General features: G+C 33.9%; 1 protein-coding gene across 2 annotated transcripts in view; it reads right to left on the reverse strand.

Moving 5' to 3' along the window:
• Positions 1-313: 313 nt before the first annotated feature.
• The window catches only part of LOC118735133 (serine protease 7-like), a 117095-nt gene continuing 99764 nt past the window's right edge, over positions 314-17644 (reverse strand). Inside the window, exons 2-4 of one of the 2 annotated variants that reach the window (XM_036464757.1) lie at positions 17388-17554; positions 17210-17258; positions 314-349 (exon numbers count right to left, since the gene is read on the reverse strand). In XM_036464757.1, coding sequence (XP_036320650.1) covers positions 342-349; positions 17210-17258; positions 17388-17554 — 224 coding nt within the window. In that variant the 3' untranslated portion in view covers positions 314-341. Of the gene's footprint in view, positions 350-15421; positions 15744-17209; positions 17259-17387; positions 17555-17644 lie in introns of those variants that run through there. The other variant, XM_036464756.1, reaches the window with a different exon arrangement.

The raw sequence follows: 17644 nt of genomic DNA on the forward strand, positions 1-17644 counted from the left end.
ACTTGGTACCAACTTTGGATACAATTAACAACTGTATTCGTCTGATTGCCTCGTGGTTAAATTTTTGTTAAGATTTCTATCGGGTGTGGGCGCACGCATGTGCTTTTTTTAAGAAGTTTTACTTCTATCACGCGTACGGTGTTGCACTCGTGCTATTAAACTAATGCTTTTTTTCTCAAGTAGTTTTGCTCAGTGGCAATTTATAAATTGTATGTAGGTAGTAGCGGCACATTCGGTGAACTAAATGCATTCATACATACATATTTATGTACAATTGTAGGTAATATTGTACGCGTCTTCCCAGGCAGGTTAAGTGCGGGTGATAAACTCATGTAGCATAGTTAAATACCTGCAATTAAAATGGGGAAAAATGTTACAATTTTGGCATGTGACTGAAAAAACTCTAAAATACAGACAAATTGTGGTTTCCAAGACATGTACGAATTGATTAGCACAGCTGCGTCTTTCAACTTGTCAACTCGCGGGAATTTTTTCGGGGAACTGGGTATTTTATATTTATATCTTAAAGTAACCAAATTAGACGGATATGTTAATTTTAAACCATTGGTCGCTATTTGGGGCGATTTTTTTCAATTTGAGTCGCCATATCTCCACAACAAGAGTTTCCCCAGATATAAGCTATATACCAAATAAAAGCTAAGGTTTTGGGCTAGACTTGGGGAAAGTTAGAATAAAATCGACTGACTAGTTTTTGAGAAAATTCCCGAAATCTTTATTTTCAGCAGCCCGATTTTTAGTTTTCAGGCGATAACGTTATGACATATTTATATTTTATAAACACAAAAGATAGCGTTAGATAGCTTGTTTGAAGGCCCTTCTACTGATATCCACATCAATGACATGGACTGAGTAGTACGGCCTCAGTGGTAATTTAAAAAATTGCCTTTTTTCGAATTTCAGGCAGCAGCCACGCCCACAAAGGCATACGAATCAAGACATCCTGGAACAAAACCTTCTTAGTTTTTCTTGTACTTTAATTCCTGAAAGTTTGAAAAAAATTAAATGATGGTACGTACAGACGCCACATACATACCAAAGCATCTCGTAGTGGAGACACGAACCAAAACACATTTACCTCTATATCTTTCCAACTAGTAGCCGGAACTTAATAAGGTACCGTTTGAAAGGTATTGGCCTATAGAATAACACTAAATATGTTGGGTGTACCCACATGCCCCCCTAAACCGGCAAAAGCAAAAAAACGTTTTTTGTTTCGCAACACTTTAGCCTAATTTTTAAGAATCCGGTTAATCGTTTATGAAGCTTGAATACATTTTCTGGACACACCCTGCAAGATCTTTCCAACGATATCTCAAACATGTCGATTGGACGTCTGGATAAAAACTTCCAAATCCCGTGTATATATAAGCGAGTCATTTCAGCATGCTACTGTGGATGCTTTTGTCACTCGCGCGCACTGCCGTGCGCTGTGATAAGCCGAACTTTCACCGAAAAGTATGTAAAATTTAGTTGCGTTCCCTAACTCGCAAGAAGTTGCAAGAATTTACAGGAATTTACCAGAAAGCGTTCCCGTGCTCGGTTCTCTGGCTTCTTTTGCCTTGTGACAGATTTACAGGTTTTAACCCAGAAAATTTGGGGAACGCAACTATTATTTAAAGTTGAAATAATGCAGTTACACAGCGGCCGCTGTGGTGTAGTGGTTAGTAGTGTGCGCTGCCATTTCGCAGGGCCTGTATTCAAGCCCGGTTCAACCCAACATCAAAAAATAAAAAACGTTTTTTTTTCAAATAGCGGTCGCTTCTCGGCAGGCAATGGCAAACCTCCAAATGTATTTCTGTCATGAAAAACAGCTTCTCCTAAAAATGCAATCGCCTTTCGGGTCGACGTAAAACTGTAGATCCCCTCCCCTTTGTATGACAACATCAAGGTGGACAGTGAATCAAAATCAAACTTTTTGGAAATACTGCGACCACGAGTCTGTGTAGAATATTACAACAATTTTAAACAAATAAGCGAATGCACAATTTAAATCCATTTTAGTGTATAAAAATCAATATTTGCTCTAAGCAAAACTAATTTCTTTATTACTGTAATCGTAATCATGAATAGCATGATTGAGATTACTTTAGTTGTAATCCTAAAAATTTAACGATTACGGCTACTGCAATCGTAATCCTCATTTTCATGATCACAATTACGGTAATTGTAATCATGAAATTTTTAGTATTACGACTGCTATAATCGTAATCATAAAAAGTACTATTACGACGACAGTAGTCGTAATTGTCAAATTTTAAGGATTACAATTAAAGTATTCGTAATCAAGTATGTTATAATTACAATTACAGTGATCGTAATTCTGAAAAATTTCGGGATTACAATTACAATAATCGTAATCCTAAGTAATCAAAATGTAATCGTAATCATAAAGTGCCCAGCTCTGATTCAAAAGTAAGTAAATTTTTTTTGTTTTATTCGATTCTCTTCAATAATTAATTTGTGCGGTAAACCAAATGAAGCGAACTATAATTCAAATTTATTATAATAATAATTCGAATTTACACCGGGCTATATAAAGAAAACCCGCCGCGTAGTGAAATCGCGTCCAATGAATGTTGAGTTTATATGGTTTTCCAACCGATGCGAGAAAAAAAAAATGTGAAAACTAATTCGAGTCAATACACTTTTGAATTTCTGAGCGTATTGGAATTCGGTTTATGCCTCGTTTTGAACCACTGTGAACTGGGTCAAAGCGGTTTATGTGTCGCATAAACAAGGTAAGTAACAGATTCCGGTCACCGTTTTGGAATATATCGTCTTTGTACGGACACTTAACACAGTTCAGAGGCTCTTAACTCGTGCCCTAAGAGCCCTGGTACGCGTCAAGCGTGCGCTCACCTCTCGTAACAAAATGAAATTACCTAAATTAAACCTCTGCCACAGACATGACCGAAATTTCTATATTTTACTGGTGTGCAGTTTCTCAGACACCGATTATCCATATCAAAATTTAAGTCAGATATATATTAATAAATTTTTATTTTTTCGATTTTTTTATTTTCCTCGATTTAAACTGGAAATTATATCGATATTTTAAGTACTCATTAATGAAACAGTCATATAAATAAACTGTGCGTCGAAAAATAGGCGTTTTTCGTAGTCAATGTTATTGAAGCTCGGGAAAAATTTCGAATCTTCGGTGTCTGTCAGACTTCCATGCCAGTCGCAGAGTATCAACCGAATTAACATATTGTGGAGCTCTAGCAAACCGTATGTATTCGTTACTGAGTAACGAATACGACCCCTGACTCGAAGTACCGAATCGTTACTCACATAATAATCTCGTTACTCGCATGTTCCGTATAAGCACCATCAACGTGAATCAATACAACACAACATGTTGTGCGGGAGCGAAACTGTTTTTCGTATCGATACTAAAGTGTATTGCGTGGTGACAGGTAATAAGATCAACGGAAATAAGGCCAATTGACTTTATTTCCCACCCTGGCTGCAGGGTGGTTTGAAGTATTGTGTATTATCGTGTCTGCGTATTTTAATTGTTATGTCCAAATAGTTTATTTTGCCTTCGTTTTCCTTATCCATAGATAGATACCAACAAATGCGAATTCGGGATATATAGAAAGCCCACGGCCACAGACACGATAATACACAATACTTCAATCCACCCTGAACAGCACAAAAATGCAGCCTTTGGACATCTAATAACTAGGCTTGAACGAGCCCCATTGGAAAAAGAAGCTTACAGCAAAGAACTTAATACGATATACGCAATCGCGGAAAATAACGGGTACAGAAAGGGCCTAGTAAACAAGATAAGAAGAGAAACAAAAACGAAGAAATCAAATAAGAAGGAAAATAATGAAAAGGCTTGGGCAGTCTTGACTTATACGGGCAAAACTTCATATAAATTGGCTAAGGTATTCCAAAAGTATAACATTAATACAGCATTTAGAACGAAGGACAATGTGGGAAGGATACTACGAAATAGTGCAAACGAGGAAGACCCACTAGACAAGCAAGGTGTATATAAGTTGACTAGCGAATGTCAACATAGTTACATAGGACAAACAGGGCGCAAGATAAAAACAAGATATCGTGAACATATAAGGGACTACAACAAAAAAATGCTAAAACCTTCTACCACCCCGGAATCGAACTTCGCAAACCATATGGCAGAAAACCATTGTACGCCAATCAAAATAGGAAAGACAGCCAAAGTTCTCCATGTACAGCACAAAGGACAACACCTAAACGTATTAGAGAATATAAACAAAAGACGTTCGTCGGAAAAATAATAAATGAGCAAATAAACACCGCATCTGATATATTATTCGAACCACTCAGGCTACTATACGCAAAACAAAACAGAAACCCTGCAACTACCATAAACAATGAAATGCAGGTCCAAACTACAGAAGCAAAGAGAATGAAAATAACTGATGTTTACCTACCGGCGAATCCATGCAACAATTAATCAAAAAAGAGGTGAGCGGCTAATTTCTACCTGAGGATGTACACACAGAACTGAAACTACTGGTTGAACGAAAGAATATAATCCGCTGAGACGTACCTAACTATGAACCAACGACGATTTAGCACGGCTATAAATAGTGACAGACAAACAGAAACTATTCAGGACGAAAAATGACACTGAAGATGGCACAACGCCGAAACCGGTTTGTCTCCAAACCAAATTTGACAAGGGATGACGGAAAATCGTTCCACATTACATCACACTCCTACCCTGTCGGAAACACCAACAACGAAAATGAGAATGTCAATTGACTTTATTTCGCACGAGGGTGGGAAATAAAGTCGATTGACCTTATTTCCGTTGATCTTGTTACCTGTCACCATATTGCGTGTGTATTTACGTACATGCAAGCATGATTCGTGTGAGGTACAAGTGCTTGATTGTATCAAATTGTTCGAATCGATGCAAAAGTATGTTGCGTGTACACATATGTATATATGTACATGTATGCATATGTTCGAACGAACATTTCCTTACGCTGCAAGATTCGTTTCGTTACTGACATAATAATCTCGTTACTCGCAAGTTCCGTATATGCACCATCAACGTAAATCAATACAGTGTTGCCAGTAACAGCTTTAATAAAATCCCGTTCAAATATAACCTAAATCCCGTTTTATAGTAAAGGTATAATAGAAATCCCGCGCTATATGTATCTATTATACATAAAATGCTTTCGGATGTACATACTCAGATATGCAATATACATAGGAACTATACGGGCCATTCCACATCAAAAAGCATGTGGCTCTGCCCAAAAATTTGAAGGTCAACTAGACGAACTATTGAAACCTAAAAGTAAAGGTACTTAGTTCAACTTTGAATAAAACATTATTTTCAAAGTAGTGTCTAAAAGAGACTATTTTATTTTGATGTTTTGCCAAAAAATAACAAAAATTTGTGTAAAATTCATATTTACCTAAAAATTTTCCATATTTTGCAATATACTCACAAAACTTATTATTTATTAAAATACTTAGTATAAGTATCCTTCTTTTCAAAGTCATATAAAAACTTAAAATGGGTTAAAATATAACCTAGCTAGAAGTTATTTAGTGACGAACGTCATGCGAAAATGGGTTTTTAAGAATAAGTTGAGAATTTCAAGGTGTTAGAAAAATTTTAAGCGCAGTTTCGTGAGTTAATTGACCAGCCCTACGACCGGTACTAGGTCAATTAAACAGTTCATGATCAGTGTAACATCGTGTAATAGAGAAACTCAAAATATTTTTGCATTAATCGTTTAAAACAAGTTCGGAATCTAGGAACTCAAAATATCCAAATTAATTTTGGATAACTCATAAAATTGCTATTAAAATTCATTTCAAGTGAATGAAGTTCCGCTGATAGAATTCATATGAACGGCGTTCTTTTCCACAGAGTATGGCAGCTTTTTCTTATTTATCAATAACTAAATTTTATTGCTTGGTAAGAAATGACAAAAATCCCGTTTTTCGTCAAAAAATCCCATTCGCCCTTTTTGGTCACAAAACCCCGAAAAAAGGGCGAAATCCCGCAAACTGGCAACACTGAATCAATACAACACAACCAGTGTTGCCAACTTTTGATTTTCAAAGAGCACCAAAAACTTGGAAAAAAAGCGTTTTACCAAACTAAAGGCAAGTGTTGCTTTTTTCATTTAACGAAAGCAAAAAATTAACAATATTTACAATAATACATACATAAATCCATACACAAAACGTTTTCGCTCATAACGATTGAATAGCCTCTACACATGCTATGATGACTGCTGCTTACGACGTAATACCGCAGTACTATTGAAACTAGTGAATCTCGAGAAAGAAAAGTTACGAGTCCGTAAGCATAAAGTTACATCAGTTTTTTGCAATATTTTAGAAAGTCTAGCACAAAAAACAAAAGGTGATAGAACCTTTAACTGGGGCTTAAATTAAAGCTATAACTATCGGCTACTATACCTGCACCTTGACCTGATGGTCACTAAAAGTCATTTATTGAACAATATAAAAATACTGGAATAAATACTGTGCTATTGAAAAATATAAATAAGTTTTGCCAAAATCAGTTTTTGCTCTTAAATAAATAACTATAAGTGACCTTAGGGTTAAGGTTCAGGGATGATATTTTAAGCGATTGTAGTCGAAAGTTCAAGCCTTAATTTCAGTGGAAGGCTCTATCCCCTTTTGTTTAATTGCGGTGGGTACTTCGCACAAAATCAGGTTTTGCTATTCAATAAATGACTATAAGTGACCATCAGGTCAAGGTGTAGGGATGATACTTTCAGGGATAGTAGTCAAGACTTCTAGCTTTAATTTAAGCCTAATACCGCCTTTTGTTTCTTTGCTAGAGCTTCTAAAATATTGCCAAAATAACCCGATTTTTTGACATTTTGACCTCGTTTTTCAGAAAATCTGGAGCTGATGGAAACCTTATGCTCATGGATTCGTAATCAGCACTGAGAAGTCAATCAAAAACAGCTGTAACATTTGCCGCAACAAATTTTTTCCCTTTAATTTGCCATGTGTTATAGATCATAAAAAAAAGCTTTCTTTACTAGGCTCATAATTTTATTTTTAATTGTAAGCTTCAGTGATAGATATGTAAATAAATAAATAAAATTCGATAACAAAGTGCTTTACTTAGACAGAACTATACATGTTAAAGCAATGTTTAAACATAAAGTGAATTTTAAAGTTAAAAGTTAAAGAAAACTGAAAACTGATTTTTGATTTTCGATGCCGTCCCTGTTAATTTGGAACAGTTTTTAATATTACATTGATTATCGATAGTACTATCGATGGTAGCGTTTGACACTATCGATACTATTGCTGGAAAATATCAACGAGTAATGATAGTTTTTTTCTGAAACATGGAAACTATCGATGGTGGCACTATCGATAGTTTTACAACTCTAACCGATACTAAAGTGTTGAGTGTGTATGTACGTACATGCATGCATGATTCGTGTGAGGTACAAGCAGCGATGGAATTTCAAAATGTGCCTAATGGTATTCAAAAATTGTGCCGAAAAAAAGAATATGAAAGTGCCACAAAATTCAATTTCTTTTATAATAATTTTTTCTTAATATAAAAAATTATTAATTAACTAAATTATTACAGTAAATCACTTTTATGAGTAAATCTATTTGGATGTGTTAAGTAAAAATAAATATGTATTAGTTACACCGACATGACTCTGGTATTACTCTGAATGACTCAACTGTGTGTAGTCGAAAGGCGGTCAACACGTACACAGTTGACCGATACACCGAAGTACAGCTATTCTGACATTCTTACACACATATGTATGTAGGTTCCTATATGCGAAATAATGGCAGTGAGACATTTTGGCCAGTTTCGCCTATTCTTTTCATTGATTATTTTTTAATTGATTTTATATAAAAGTCTAATTCATAAATTAATAAACACAATATATGTACACTAGACTGCATCACCAAAAAAAGTTGCGGTTTTTCCGCCGGGATTACAAAATCTATTATATTTTAAGACGCCCACCAAAATATTTCGGAAAAATATTAAGATTTAAGCGAGGTGGACCGATTTGAAAATACCTCCAAAAATTAAGTTTTTTATGAATAAAAATAGTTTCTTAAAGAACTTTTTGAAAAAAGTCCCCTCAGATAACAAACTAGGTTAAGCTTAAGAAAACTGCATAAAAATATTTAAAAATCTTTTCAACGGAATCGTAAGAATGAGATTTTTGATGCTGTTTTTTTACTTTTTTCAAAGATTGGTTTACGAAAAACTTGAATAACTGGGCCAAAACTGTTCTGATTTAGACTTGTGGGATCTCAGTAGAAAGGTATTTTCACACTGTTTTTATTTTTTTTTTATATATATTTCAATTTCAATTTCAATTTCAATTTGTTTCAATATTAAATATTAGTACAGTAAGACGAAGATCTTTTATAGTACAACAAATAAATTCAATACAAACACATACATTAATACATATAATTAATTAAATCATAAATCATAGGTTAACAGAGATTAACTTTAAATATTACATGGTTCATCAATTGTTACAAAAGTAGCTATATAGAATGTTTTTGAAGTTGCTTTTATTGATCTTGCTTCTAATTGCAGCGGGAATTGAATTCCAGATTCGTATAGCATTAATGAAAAATAGTCTAGTAGAGGTCTTAAAGTTAAAGAAAGGCACCATTAGATCACAGGAACGCTCAGACTTTGGAAAAATTAATTTCTCATAAAGATAAAGAGGGGTCTTTGTGCTGATGAGTCTGGCCAAAAAAACGTCATTCGTGTCCCATCTTGTTTTTTCGAATACCAACACATCTCAGTTCAACTTTGAATGATGTTCGTTCATCCTACCTTTCTCTTCTATCCTTTGAATGAGTTTATTAGCAAAGAAATAAAAAGGGTGAGGAAATATATTTCTAATGACACCTCTTAAGTCTAACTCGGAAGACTTTAGGTTCAGTTATTCAAGTTTTTCATATACCAATCTTTGAAAAAAGTTAAAAAAACAGCATGAAAAATCGCATCAATACGATTCCGTTCAAAATTTTTTTTTTTTTTTTTTAATATTTTTATGCAAATATTTTAAGATTAAACCGTTTTGTCATTTGAGGGGATTTTTTCAAAAAAAATCTTCAAGAAAATATTTTTAGTCATAAAAAACTCCATTTTTGGAGGTATTTTCAAATCGGTCCAGCTCACTTAAATCTTAATATTTTTCCGAAATATTTTGGTGGACGTCTTAAAATATAATAGATTTTATAATTCCAATGGAAAAATAGTACCGATTTTTTTTTGTATGGGGAGTGATGCAGTCTAATGTACACAAATCGGCATTTCAAACTTTGTACAAAAATTATAAAAACCCAGCAGGTTTTCGCAACAAAATACTTTGAATTCAGAATTTGTAGGGAGATTCCAAGTTTTCAATGTTATGCATTTTTTCCATATAAAGTGTGTTCGAAATTTTTTTAAATGGATCGAAATGTGCGACACCGTCAAAAAAAATATCAAAAATCATCGGGATATTGCAGAAACTTGCACTTTCATTTAATGAACTATAAAACTGCGAACTTAGAAGCTTTCCAAAAATTCTGAATTAAAAGCTTGTTGTGGCGAAAACTTACTTTTCGTACTCCATATTCACAACAGAATTCAGCGGTTTGCAAATAATTCTCACAACCCTTATTTTAATTTGTAAGTGCTTTTAGTTTTCACTTTTTGTAATTTTTTAATCTATAATGTGGACATACCAATTTTTTGTTATATATTGGCATTTTATGCTAAAGTTCTATATTTTATGATTGTGCCAAAACAGGATGAGTTGTGCCAGAAGTGCCTCTGAGAATAAAAGGGCCAAAAATGCCTACATTTCCATCACTGGGTACAAGTGCTTGATTGTATCAAATTGTTCTAATCGATACAAAAATATGTTGCGTGTATACATATGTATATATGTACATGTATGCATATGTACGAACGAACATTTCCTTACAGGCCAACGTAATATTACCGGCGCGAATTTTTCTACGCACGCACGCAAGTTTTTCACATTTCAGTAACCGAAATAAATTTGCGTGCGTGATTTTTCAGAGTTGCATTTCTGTCCAATTTCAGAAGTTGAGCAAAATTTGAGCATAAATGCAGAATAGCTTCGATTCTTAAATTAAAAAAAAACATACAGGGATCGATAGAGATCATTGAGGTGAGTACAACGATATATTTCTTTTCTTGCGGAAACAACAACTACAAAAGTTATTAAGTGTCAAGGTTCAAATTAAAAAACTTTACATACTTTATAATGCCTTGTTTAGTTTTCACAAAAATCTAATTAATGTACGCAGAAAGGAATTCCGCTTCTCTTCTGCGGCAACACAGAAAGGAAAATTCTACTTAGGGAGGATTATATTTATATCAAATTAAAGGGAATCAAATTTCCTATCAAACGAGATCAAAATTTTTAAAATCCATGCATTTCGTTTGATTTAAAGAATTGTTTAATTTGAACTTTGAGTCTTAATAACTTTTTCAGTGGTTGTTTTCGCAAGAAAAGAAATATAGCGTTATACTCAGCTCGATGATATCTATCAATCCCCATATGTTTTTTTTTTAATTTGAGAATCGAAGCTGTTTTGCATTTGTTCCAAAATTTTAATTCATAGTCGCGCCAAAATGTCAAATGAGCACAAACGTCAAATCGAAATGTCACGCAACACAAATCTTGGAATTTGAGTTAGCTTTTTACGCACGCCGGTCAATTTCGGTTGGTCCCATACAAGTTGTATGTGCATGAGAAATTTTTGACAGTAAACTGCCGGCGTGCGTGAATATTAGGTTGGCCTGTTACGCTGCAGGATTCTTGTCAGTGCTGCCAGATCTTCGGCATGAGAAAACGTCCATCTTGGTCTGAAAAAACGTCATTTCCTATCCAAAAACGTCTTTTTCAAATGAATGTACAAAAAATTGTTCTTATTAAACTTTTATTGTATACAAAGGTACATATCGAGCCCTAACCGCCAAAATAACGTAAGCGAAGTTTTTTCAAAATTTTCTTTTTGATGCAACAATATTCCTAGATGCATTTTTGCATCAAAAAGAAAATTTTGAAAAAAATGTCGCTTACGTTATTTTGGCGGTTAGGGCTCGATATATCTAACATACATAATACATTAAGATGTCACATTTAAAATTCATTGTAAACTGGTTTGAGATCGTTAATATAAAAATCATTTTATAAATACATTTGTGATCATCTGATTAAGTCATCAATATTTTGATCGATTTTGGCTGTTTCTCTTTCGTTTATTTAATGTTTATTATTTTTCCATAAAAGCCAAGCTCATTAACAAACAAAATATAAATAAAAAAAATTGTGCAAAAATTATAAACAATCTGCGAATTTTCAGCTAGATTTTCAACTTTTTATTCAGATTTTTTAGAATTTTTTTTTTTGAGTATGCAGTTTGATAGCCCATTGAATTTCAGGGCAACAATGTGGAAGTTTAAAGGGGCTAAATAATCGCGTTGATTTTAAATTTTTTTTTCTTGTAGACATTTGGTTAGGGGCTCAGTTGTCGAAAATGCTAAATTACGTTCTGCTAAGAAGGAGCATAGCAATAGGTCCATTCAATATCGAAAAATTGTTACGAATTGTTGCTAGTACTTGCAAGTTTTTACTGGAAATGCATTCAATATCCCAAAATATTTGCAAGAGGGAGTGAATTCGAGAGCGTAACAACCAGAGAGAGCTGCAAATTCTTGCAAGTAAAAGTTTTACTAGCAGGAATTTGCAGGAGGCAGAAACTAAGGTTATGTTTCAAATTCAAATGTAAACAACTGTTTAAGAGGATGATTTGATGAAACATAATTAGTGAAATGAAAATATGGATGAAAAATTTAAATCTATTGTATATTTTTTTATTATTATGACGATGGGAACTATTCCCAATTAAAAAGAAAATTGCGCGCCAAAACTTAACCGTCAGAAAGTGTCAAAATGGCTTAAGTTGCAAGTTTTTTACTAGTTTTGCGTTCAATAACTTTTTCTGAAAATTTTCTCTTGCTCTCATTTTTACTCTCTATTTTTTTTACGCTCTCGCTGCAAATACTTACTGGAAAAGTTATTGAATGGACCTAATATTTCAGTCTTTCTTGCATTCAATACATTTTCAATGAAGTCTTAAAAAAGTCGCCTACTTTTTTCTGCCGTTTTATGCTGCACAGCTTTTTTGATGCTTTTGCGAGCGTGCCTGCTGCAATAGATCGGCTCTTCCTGATTTGGCTTTTAATGTGCAATTGCAAACATTACAGCAAGCCTCGTAACCTCAAGTGTTTACACAACAAGCCTTTGAACACGGGATCCTTAGTCCAAAAAGATTGTAAAGATTTATTAAGAAAATAATTCAAAATTAGTTCTACTTATAAGATTTAGTAACAAAGAAAAATTACTGGGAAGTTAAAAAACGTAATTTTTTACACAAAAAACGTCCAAACGTCAACAGGATACAGAAAACGTCCAAATGACGTTAAAAACGTCAACCTGGCAACGCTGTGTGAGTTACAAGTGCTTGTATCAAAAGTAACGATACGAAAGATACGGGTCTTGATTGGATTAGTAACGAGGATGCACCGTTTAGGCTACCACCGATGCCATTCACCGGGTTCAATAGACGTGCCCGATCCGTGGTGGCCCGCTGCTGCGGATGCAATGTGCAAGGCTAGTTCGTTATTCCGAAGAGGTGGCACCGAAGGGGCTTCAACTGCCACGAGAGACCCGCGTTACCCTGGCTCAATTACGGTCTGGATACTGTCGCCGCCTTAACAGTTACCTGTCCAGACTCGACCCCAATATCCCCATGTGGAGAGTCCCCCCACGACACCAACCACCTCTTTACATGCCAGCTCAATCCGACTCAACTAACATCCCTCTCCCTCTGGTCCGAACCCATCGAAACAGCTCGTTTCCTGGGCCTCCCGTAGTTGAGCTTGACGACAATGATTGAACGTAGACCCGAAAAAGGCGGGGCTTAGTAGTGCCGCTACAACAACAACAACAAGGGTATGTACACGTGCACTTCTCGGGGCTAATTCCTCCACTGCTGCACACAATGATTTCTTTTTTCTCTCGACTACTTTTGGCGAAAGTTTGGTTTTTTTAGTTTGTTGTTTTCTGTTTTTAAACTTGTTTGGTGTGATAAAAACCCACAAAATAAATTATTTTCACACTAAAACGCACTTTGGTTGTTTTTCTTCACTTACACTTGATTGTGACAAACGATATCGCAAATGGCCGACTGTGAGGTTGCCAGCAAGTTTTATACCCTTGCCTTGGCATGTTAGAGATGGCCGCGGCGTTATCGATATGTACCATGCAATCGGGCTGGGTTTATTTATATTTTTTCAGATCTATAGGGAAATTAAGGATGTATATATTGATTTTAAGGTATATAACAGATTTACGTAAGGGTAAGTAAATGTAGATAAGGCGTTAAAATTTAATAATTAGTTTTCTATTGAAGGAAAAACAACTTGCCAATTTATTTACTTTCTTTACCGACTATTGTTAGAGAGCTTAGTTTCAGGCAATGTTAACAAGGACCTGCGTATGTTAAGCATCCTAAAAGTCGGAAAGCATGATATCGTAACTTTTAAGAGAAAAAAAAAACGTCATGGGTCATGGAAAAGGAAAATATGATATTGGTAAAAATTTTATTTTATAATGAACGGTTGCATGCATATCGATTTTTACCCATTGGGGGCCATCTCTACATCACGCGTAATTTGGTAACGGGAGTCTCGCCTGATTCTTGTAACGGCAGTTTCACGGAAATTTTTTTTCGCAACGCAGTGGCGCGAAATTTCTTTGGTGACGCCTCCAATGAGATCATGCCACTAATAGTCCTATAGTGTGTCCTGTCTAAGTGTGTTGTCGTCACTTTTCCGTTTTTAGGCTTTTTATGTACTAGCCGGTAATGTTCCGTGTAGTGGCAACCCCTCCAAGACTTGTCAAGATGGTAGACTCTAATTGGCAGTTTTAGCGTTGCGGCACACTCTGGACAATATTCGATGGTGAATTTTTCTGACACATTACCGGGTGCACTATACGCCGAAGAATAAAATATTTAAATTTCTGTGCGGCGAACAGTAACCCATAACAATATTATAAAGAGAATCGATGCTCACTTTTAAATACGTAACTATCGGATATTATTTGTCAAAGATCTATTGAAACAACTGGATGTATAACTAGTTATTTCTACATTTTCATAAATAAGTTTAATTTTATTTATTTTTCTCATAAAGAAAAAAGAATGAGAATGAAGAATTCGTTTGAAAAAGCTAGAGAAAAGATGACACATCTGGTTTGGCTAGATTATTCAAGTGAAGATGAATGTCAGGAGGATACATTTAACATTTGCAGCCCCGATGCAATTCTCAAAAGGGAATTGTTCTTGCACCGCTATACATACATATATATGTATACATACATATATATATAACTGAAAGTCCTCCCAACCCAGCATTTTCTGGAATTATTGATCATATTCGAGTCTTTTTTGAGTCCTTTGCGCGATTAAAATAATCATAAATGCCCTCATATTCTGATCATAAAAGACTCTTTTGCTGGTAGAAAATGGTACCCTGCCCGCGACTCTTCTTGAAGAGTCTTTTATTAACCACTTTTCTGATCAGTTTTGACTCTTTCTCGAGTCGTATTTTTATATTCATTTGTGAGTCTTAATCAAATGATATTTCAGTTGTATCTCTTATCATTTGCGAGTCTTTTCCGAGTCATTTTTTAGCCGTATTTGTAAACATTTGTGAGCCTTTTTTGAGTCATTTTTCAGTCGTATTGCAAAATATTTTCGAGTCTTTTCCCAGTCCTTTTTCAGGTTATTTTCAAATCGTTTATGCTGCGAAAAATTAAATAAGTATTAAATTAATTTATAATTAGCAAATCAGCATATTTTATTGAGTTCAAAATAAGAGTTAATGAAATAACGAATTTTTTTTAATAAAATCCATTATTACAGTTGAAAATATTTCAAAATTACCCTCCAGGATAAAAGTAATTGATACAGAGAACTTTTCCCAATGTACTCAAAGTATTTTGTTTCAATTTCTTTTCGAAAATTTTTTATAAAAAACGTATAATATTACAACAAAAATATAAAAATAAAATGTCTAAACTTTATGCAGAACACATAAAAATTTTATGAAATTGCAACTTTTTAAATAAAGTGCAAGTTCCAAGTTGCTAAAAAATCGCGTTGATTTTTGGCAATTTTTTTTCGACAGTGTCTTCCATATAAAAAATGGCGAACATACTTTGTATGAAAGACACAGTCAGAAAAAACTTGCCAAAAATCGCGTTGCAAAGTTGGAAATCTATTCAATTTTCCTGAGTTTTGATATGTTATTTGTTTTTTGTCGTAATATGAACTATGTTTTTATAAAAAAAATTAGCGATACGAAATTAGTTAAAAACTTTGCACGCTTGGTGAAAAATTCCTAGTGCCAATACTTTTGTCGGTATGTACTTATATAAAAATTCAAAATATTAAAATCAAGAAATCGATTTTACGAATTGCACTGGTTCTTTGCCGTGTATACTTGCAATGATCTGGTTTGTTTTCGTTTTTCCAACCTGTCTTAGCACGCACAAAATGCTTTTGTAGTACACCGTTTATTTCTTGCTTTGTTTTTTTGAATTTAAGACGGCAAATATCTAAGATAAAACGTATTAATATTAGGCTATACTACTTTACATACATAGTATATTGCAATTTTCTTACACCACGCACTTCATACCACGACTCGACTGCTATTGCCAAAATTTGGCAAAAAATTATGAAGAATTATGCCGTTAGAAGCAAAGGCAGCTGAAGCAAATGTTTTTTACAATAGCAAAGGAAACGATTACATTTTAATCCCCAGTATGATCAATTTGTGATTGCCCTGCATTACGTTTTTATATTTTCAAAAAATTACTTTTCAAGCGTAATGGTGAGCCATTTTCGAGTCTATTTTTAATCGCGGAAGCGAATTATGAGGTTTTAATCATCAAAAGTGATCGAAGAAGACTCAGTAAGGCGATTTCTATTAAAGTAATCTTACAAATGCTATGTGGGTCATACACAAAATCATCATTTATTTCAATTCAGTTTATTTTCACTTAGTTTGAATATTGTGATATCGACACATATATCAGAAAAGGTATTCACTCAAATTCAAAAAAAATTTAAGCCAAAATCATTCATTCATTTTGTATACGAATAATTAACAAGCCGTTTTGTATGAATTCATGCAGTCCTCTAGCACATACTTGTGCAGTGGGCTAATACAGTGAAACCCGCTTAAGTACCCCCCGCCTAAGTACTTAACCCGCTTAAGTAACCAACATTTTTGGACACCGTGAATTTTTTAATGTAATCTGAAGAAAATCCCTCTCTTAAGTACCTCCCCACTTATTTACCCAACCCGCCTAAATACCTCATCTTCTCGTGCCTCATTTACAATTTGACTTATTATTTTCCCCTTTTAAGTGCTCTTTTAAAATTCCTTAAAATATTTAATTATTTTGAAATTCAGTAGCAGCGCTACACACCTTCGGTAAAAAAATTCTAAAAAATCCACGGTAACTTTTAGCCACTTGAAACTTGCATATTATTACACTAATATTGAATGGGCTATAAAACTGTATACTCAGAAAACACTTCTGAGAAAAAAGTTTGAAACTATGATGAATTTTTTTAAGTATTCTACAAAATCTTAAGCTTAGGTTTATTTGGATTTTGTTAGGGAATGAACTGCATTTAAAAATTAATGAATAAACATAAGTGGCAAACAATAACATTTTAATTTGGTAAAAAATGATATGTCCAACTTTGACTTTTTAAACAATTTAATTCTTGTAAAAATGACATACCATTGCACTAAATATTTTTTTTTACAAAGTTTTTCTTTACTTGTTTATGTATACTTCATTAAATGTTGTTATTCAAGTTTTTATGTAAGTTAACAAGAAGATGAAACTACATCAGTAATTATGTTCGCTTAAGTACCCGCATCGAGGTACTTAAGCGGGTTATTTTAAGTGCCCAACCCGCCTAAGTACCTCAAAAAGCTGACATTTTTCGTGAGGTACTTAAGCGGGTTTTACTGTATGTACAATAAACCTCTTCCTATAGTTACCTGTTATTTTTTCAGTGGGACTCTCAAAAACAGGCTTCGGACAACAAACCTTAATAAAAATGAGAAAACGAAATATTTCTTTTGATAAGTAAGTCAATTAACATATAATTTATAACTATAATTGTATTACAATTACAAGGTTAGTAAGCGTAAATATATATAGCAAGTTTGTACTAACCAAAGGATTTTTTCCAATCTTTCCACATTGACTGTTTCTTAAAAAAATTAGTTCATCGTCTTTTAAATCGGATTTCATAGCCAGATTGTATAGAATTGTGCATAATTGTATTACAATGCAATCACCAGACGTTCCGCCAGGTGTCTCGCACGTCCCATAACTGGTTTCTATTCAAATAGATAACAAACATAAAAAATAAACGAGATTGTAGTTGCCAGATCCTTTTTCTCGAAATTCAGTACTTTCGGATTTTTCAG

This window comes from Rhagoletis pomonella, unplaced genomic scaffold (assembly GCF_013731165.1).
Source record: "Rhagoletis pomonella isolate Grant_MI unplaced genomic scaffold, Rhpom_1.0 Rhpom_scaffold_00003, whole genome shotgun sequence".
NCBI classification, from domain to species: domain Eukaryota; kingdom Metazoa; phylum Arthropoda; class Insecta; order Diptera; family Tephritidae; genus Rhagoletis; species Rhagoletis pomonella.